Raw genomic sequence first — 7,391 nt, 5'->3', positions numbered from 1 at the left:
TTTCTTTTTTTTAATTTATCATAGAATCAGTTGAGTTGGAAAAGACCTCCAAGATCATCAAGTCTAACCTTACTGCGGTCACTAGACCATGGCACTAAGTGCCACATCCAGTCTCGTCTTGAAAACCTCCAGGGATGGTGAATCCACCACCTCCCTGGGCAGCACATTCCAATGCCTGATCACTCACTCCATAAAAAAATCTCTTCCTAATACTTAACCTAAACCTCCCCTGTTAGAGCTTGAGTCTGTGCCTTCTTGTCCTAAATTGTTTACTTTCTTTGGGGTTTTATGAGTTTAAAAGTTTTGGAGTGTGGATTTTCAACTTTGTATATACAAGACTGTAAAACAACTTAGAGAAAAGGCTAAATCTGATTATCCCTTCTAGTTTCATAATTCCTTACAAACTTAGCCAAAATCAGGACGACAAAATATGCCCAAAAATTGAAGGATTTAAAAGTCACTGTAATGAGCAAAATTTGAATGCAAGCTTAGCTATAGAATCTTGTTTAGCTTATTTTTTAGGGAATTCTGAGAATGGACATGCTTAAAACGTATTTGTATGTATAACACTGACAGGAACTGAGGCAATCCAAAGATGAGCACTAACAAAAAAAAATACAAGACACTCATAACATGAGGACAGAAAACATAGTCTGTGCCCTCCATGTAATTCAATCAAACATTGCATATTTCTCTGAATAATGAGTAACCATAGATGGCTGAGTTCTGAATATTGTGGAATAAGCAAATAAATACAGCAGGTAAATAAGGTCAGCACTGGAGAAAATACTTCGTTCATTTGCTCTACTGATACGAAATCTTAGTTCTAGTTATCCTGAAGAATCACAAGATGCTTTTGTTAAAATTATGAAGTCATAGCAATAAAAGATGCCACCTGAGAAACTCTTGTTTATTCTGAAACATCATCTGGGAAGTGGGTAGATACATTTTGATTTAACACGTTAGGTGTTCAGATTATTGAAAATATTAACAGAAAATAAAATCATAATTTTAACCAGGGAGTGTATGCATCTCTCACAATGTCCAGCTTTAATTTGGGGGTTTTGTTTGTTTGGGTTTTTTATTTTGACATAAACCACTATTATTTACTGAAGAAACAACTACTGCCCATGAAGGCAAAGGTGACTGACACGCTAAGACAAAGAGGTTCAGAAGTAAAGACAAAAGCATGTGCTAATATTCCAGGAAATTATGTCAAGGCAGATTTCTCCCTTCAAAGACCGTCTCAATTTATGGTTCATTACAAGGGGAACTATTGCTGTCCTGAACACAAAACAGAGCTCTAAACATACAGGCTCAGAATAAGGCTCTATCTTCATTATAAAGCTAATTGGCCCTCAAGATATTTTAGTACCCCCAAATTTTGTGGCACACTTAGAATTGTGAGACGACTTAGTATTAAAAGCAACACTCCATTTCTATGACTGTCTTAACACACACTGTGCCCTGTGAGAAACAAATGTGACTATACATCCACTGATTAAACATTTATAGTAAGAAAAAATATGTCATCACAAAACCAAACTGTATTTTGCAAAGGTATAATTTGCTGTTAGTCTAACTAGGAATCAGAATTAAGGAGACATGAGGGAGTTAACTCTCCTGTTATTCTAGCTGAATAACCAACACTTACATAGTTCTTTAAAAAATAAGGAGAGACAGAAGCTAAACTATTAGTTAGCTGAAACAAGGATGAAGGTGCAACTCTCAGGCTCTTAAGGGAAGAAACATTGCGGGGGGGTGTGGTGGTAAAAATTTAAATCTTCCTTTCTTTCACCTCTGCCTCCTCATTAGTATGAGTTTGAGGCTCTTTCCTCCAGCAGCAGGAGCCAAGCTCCTGAGCAAGTGGCACACTTTGTTCTATGTTCTTTCAGGATATGGAATTCCTTTCCTTGGTATCCTCTAAAAAAAGAGTTAAAAAAAAAAATCTCAGCCTGACTCTCTTTGGCTGTATAAGAAAATTTCCAGTTGAACTTGAACTCATATCACTAAGTGCTATAGGGTTACAAGGTATCTAATCACGTGTAAATGATCAAATTATTGGAAGATAATGAATAGTCTGATCAAACAAAGTTTATGTGCACTTACTCCCAGAATTCCATCACTGGAGAAGTGGCATTTTGTAAAGAGACTTGACTGCAGTTGCTCATATTAAGTTTTTGAAATTCCACACAGTTTTCTATAAAAGAACAAAAAAAGAGTTTGCTATATTGACATGCAAGTACATTTCCTCTTGTTCATCCTCTAGTTCATGCACCTTGTGTAGTCTCTGTTCTGCAACATAGTGTCTGTATGCAGCTAAAGGATTTCTGGGGACACTAAATGCCACAACTGCTACTTCTGCAACACTGTTTTGCTCACAGGATTATCCCAGAAACATACCCATGAGGACTGTCCTATAACACTTCCCGAAGGCACAGTTACAATGGCAAGGGCCAATAAATCACCTCAGGCAGAAGAAACACACATTGGGAAACTGAGGCAATTGATTGAGAGTTACAACATACTCCTTACTGCAACTGCTGGTTCAATGGCTTATGGTAACAAATGCCTTATAGTAACAGATGGTTTATGGAACACAGCCAGCAAAAAGCTTCCACTTTGCCCTAATATGGCAAGTGAATAGTTCCTTTGGCTTATTATTATCATCATCTCTAAGACAGAGAAAGGAGGCCAAAACAGCTCAACATTGTTGAGCTGACACATGGTATTTCAAGAGCGACCAACATTGGCTAAGCTCCCTTGCAGGGCTGCAAAAACTGATACTGAAGCTTTCCATATCCATTGGGCCCAAGACTAGTTCCCTAACATAAACTGTAAGATTTCAGGCAGCTTTAGGTGTGCTCAAAGAACATGATAATGACCAATTAACAAAAAAACTTCAAAGACAGTACAACTGGTACGTGATTTGAAACTGGGCAATAACATAAGGGATAAATGCAAACACTTCAGGGATGTGGAAATAAGGGCACTGGTATGTAATCCTCCCCATAGGTGTTTGTGATCTACAAATTGCAGATAAAAATATCAATGAGAGGACAGATGCAGAGCCCCATGCTCAAACCCTTACAAATACACATCTCATCATTCATGTAAGAGGCTCCTTTGCATGCAGTAAGGAGTATTTATGTGACTAAATTTTCAGAAGTAGCTTGATGAACATTATCCCTCAACATCTGGCATTGAAAAGAGCAAACCCGAAGATCCACATTTAATATTTTCCTCTCCATTCAAATTCCTCTTGATTCCACTAGAGCGACAGAGCAAGACTGCAACCTGTCATCAGGTCATTCTCTTCAGGAGAATTCACTCACTGTGTTCAGGGAGAATAGATATGATTGCAAATGAGAGTCTTGGGATTTAGCCAGAATATCTTATAGAATTAACAAAATTCAAAGTCTTCTTCTGCTATCTGGCATTATATTCTACTGAAACAAATGCTTATACAATGTCCTAAACAAAAAAGTTATGAGTAAGTCTTCGCTCTTCTGCCATCATGTTGTGGTGTTATGTGACTGGCCATTCCCACAGACTTCTCTACAAGAATAGTTTTTTTCATAACATTTAAATATATTAATCAATTACTTATAAGGATTTGTATAGTGATAATCTCTACTGAGGTCATACCTGTATTCCATTCATGCCCACAGGTAGCCCAGGGAAGCTCTGTAGTAAAGCAGTTAAACAGATAGAAGATAGCCCATGCTAAAATGATGATGTAATATACATTTAGGTGTGCCTCTATAACTTGGGTAGCATAGCCAATGCCTAGAGGGAGAAAAAAAAAAAAAGCAAGAGAGAAGAGGAAAATGTCTACTTTTCAGGTAATTTAAAACCAAATGCTTACTACTTAAAATATATCTTAACCTCCATTTTGATACAATTGATTTAATTTTGCTTCAAATTCAGCGCATTCCTTTGCAGTAGAACACAGAACTGTGTGTTACCTTCAAATAGAGGGCAAACTTTCCTCCAGCAGGTGATGCCTCCTTCACTAGTAAACTGTCCCAAGGCTGTCTCCAAGAAAAATACAGGTATTCCACAGCAAATAAAAAAGACCACGTACGGGATGAGGAAAGCACCTACAAGTAAATATTGAGGGGGCATTGGTTATAGAGAATACAGTTCCTTGACTGCATAGTGAGAATTTTCTCAGCAAAGGAAGGATCACCTGTTACCTATCTCTCTGGCTGACAGTGCAGCAAGTGTTTACTCCTGGCCCCAAATATCAAAAGTTAACCTGTAAGCCAATGCCATGGACTACAAAGAGCCAGGCCAAAGTTCCTCAGCATAAAGTTTGCTCATGTGTCTCAAACACAGAAAAGATGACACTCCTGCTCAGCCACACAGTTCTGCTCTGATCATCACCATGTCAGTCTACATATCTTCCTTGCTTCTTTCAGGAAAGGAAGGATGAAGTGTTATGAAAATTAAATCCAATAAATCCTTTGTATGTTTATATTTACATAAGTCTAATGAAAAGGATCATGAAAAGGAATGATGAAACTAACTTCAGAACTACTTACAAGAACAGGAAAGCAGCATTTGGCCTTATCAGCTAGAAACATTAATGTGAAATTCTAGGAAAATAACAAAGCATCAACATATTTGTTAGGTGCTGAAAGTAAACTCCAGCATAGATAATGAACCACACCAAAACCCAGACACTGATACCCACAACCTGCAACAACAGCTATGCTTCAGTCACCTTGATTAGAAAGCTGAGACAACTATATACAGCTGCTTTGAGTTGCAGTTACTTTCTTCAGAGCCAGCACAGCAAGAGAGGTCTCTTCACAAGCAGTCTCTTCCCCAAGACAGGAAATTTTCCTAAAGCTGAATCTCTGCTGCCTTTCAAACTTCCCATGTGGATTTCACACAGAATGGAATCCTTGCAGCTAAAACTTGGCTTCTCTGGATAATCTCCTGTGCAAATGGTTTGAATCTGAATAGGCCAGGTAAACTGGTGGCCAGTATCAAATCCAGCTTGGCCCACTCATATGCACAATCTTAGCAAGTTTAACATGGCAACTTGTTAAAATTCAAAGTATTAGCTTTGACTATTTTTCAACACGGTTCTATCACAGGTATGCATCATGAAAGCTAAAGAACAGCAAGTTTCCTAGGCTGCAAAAAGATGATACTCCAAAAAGTATCTAATTTTAAACATGCAAAGAAATTATTTTCCCTAAAACCCCAAACTGAATACCCACAAGAGCAACCTAAAGCTATAGAAGCTTATACCTACACTACCTGTTATGACTCAGAGGAAGTGCCAGAGAGAGGTCAGACCTCACAACTTCCCTGCTGCTGCTTCTAGGTTCTGTCTGTATCTAGCAAGTTATTTCACAACTAGCTCATCTATTTTACTATTGTCTTCACTTACCACACACTAAGCAGTTTGATGCATCAGATGTAAATACTGAAGACAAACTCTGGTCTAATTGCAGCAGGGCATTCCAGAGAGTTACAAAGCCACAGGTCATAGACCAGGTCTTCATTGAATAAAACTGGTCAATGGCACCAGAGCATAACCAATTAAAATCACACCCACTAGTTCTATTCTTAAACAATAGAGAGATAATTAAATATGATTTTTAAGTGATTACTTGTTCATCAAATCACTCAAAACCTTGATTAGAATTCTTTCTACCTAATGTTATAGCCTTAAACACGATCACATTTTGACAAGCTGCATATGCATAAAAATGGGCATGTAGAGGTGATTGTATGAACAAGAAAATTACATGCCAAAAATATATTTCTACCTTTTCCTCTGCCAAATGTTCTCTGGGAAGACTTTGACAATCAACAAGAAAATGTTCTGTATATCATATCCAGCATACTAATATTTATGTACTGACAGCACTATGTGGGAGCATCTGTAAACAGGTGAACTCTTTGTTATCTTGATTTTGCCAAGATACAGATATATAAAGAAAGGAACTACAAACAGTAAAACACATCTTCCACAGTAGTAGTAGTTTTACAGAAAGAGCAGACAAAAAGGGCCAAAACCATGGAAAAAAATCTGGCACAGCATTGTTAGCAAACAAATCCAGCAAAGAACAGATCTTTGCCTATCAGCCACTGAACGTACTATTTTGCTTCCAGCCTATGTGGTTACACTAACACTGATTCAGGCCTTAAGTGGAGGGAATGTTGGACCCAGTCCACAGAATTCTAAACTAAGTTATTAACTTACTTTTCCTTCTTCATTGCTTCACAAATCACAGCTGATGTGCTTATTCTCAACTGTCACATATCTTACACAGTTTATACTTTACTATAACCAATACATGTCACGTGTTATACTTCTGCAGAATCCTGTTCTTTTCTATCCAAAATAACATTCATATTTTAAATTTATTAGGGATTGCTCTCTTCTTTGCGCATCCAGCAGTTTTTACATCATCCCTGCCTTGCTGTAGGAATTGGGGGAATACAGACGACAAGAAAGTATGTTGAGTTACAAAACTTTTTCATGACAAAGAAAAAGAATTTAATCTTTGTAGCATTATCAAAAACAATATGCATCCTCTCCAAAGTACACTGTTGTGCAAAATAAGCTGTTACATTCTACTCTGCATCACACAAACATATTTAAGTATGTTGGGGCTGCATTCACAAGCAGAAGAAAACACAAGAGTGTACCACTGTAAAGAACATTGGCTGCTTCTGCATTGAAAAGCTTACTGAGAAAAATATGTCCATTTGACAACACAAAAGAAACTTGTAAAAGTAAATGACAGTGTTTGGAAAGGACAGAGAAACACAATGATTTCTTAATTAGTTGTCAGATGCTTAATACTTCCTTATCTGCATATACACTGAAATCCTTAACACATATCTCTGACTAGTGCAATAAATCACTGCAAAGCATTCTTAACTGTTTATTTCCCATTTTTATTGTGAGCTGTAAATCAATATATGATGCCATCTTACCTCCTCCATTCTTGTAGCAAAGATATGGGAATCTCCATACATTTCCCAACCCAATAATCTCCCCTGCCACAGAAAGCACAAATTCAACCTTATTGTTCCAGTGACCTCTTTCATGAACTTTCTTATCATTGCTGTGGACGAGGTTGGTACTTGAGGCTTCTGGGTCCAAAGCGTCTTCTGGCTTGCCATTAATTATAGGAATAGTCTTTTCAGCTGTCATGACTGTTCAGTCTAGGGGAGAACAAAAGAAAGACATACACGTTTCAAGTCACTTGTTAATAGTAATCTTCAATGGCTCAAGTCGCTGTCATTGGCTTCTTACGAATGTAATTACCTACGTAAATTTGCAGGTGAAAGTGAAGGAGGCAACTCCACAAGGCTGGAGAAGTTGTAAAGCGGAAAAAAAAGATGAAGAAAAAAAAAGA

At 37.5% G+C, this 7,391-nt stretch overlaps 1 protein-coding gene across 1 annotated transcript; it reads right to left on the bottom strand.

Annotated features, from left to right (window-relative positions):
* Positions 1-3,648: 3,648 nt before the first annotated feature.
* LOC103811164 (sodium- and chloride-dependent GABA transporter 3-like) lies at positions 3,649-7,186 on the bottom strand (the record flags this gene model as incomplete). Its single annotated transcript, XM_009084117.1, has 3 exons — positions 6,967-7,186; positions 3,969-4,103; positions 3,649-3,789 (listed from the first exon to the last, which is right to left on the bottom strand). Coding segments are annotated over exons 1-3 (496 nt in total), but the record flags the coding sequence as incomplete, so codon positions are not given.
* Between the last annotated feature and the right edge of the window lie 205 nt (positions 7,187-7,391).

This window comes from Acanthisitta chloris, unplaced genomic scaffold, assembly GCF_000695815.1.
Source record: "Acanthisitta chloris isolate BGI_N310 unplaced genomic scaffold, ASM69581v1 scaffold30751, whole genome shotgun sequence".
Classification (NCBI taxonomy): domain Eukaryota; kingdom Metazoa; phylum Chordata; class Aves; order Passeriformes; family Acanthisittidae; genus Acanthisitta; species Acanthisitta chloris.
Note: the sequence above shows the minus strand (reverse complement) of the source record. Positions and strands in the feature narration are given on the sequence as shown.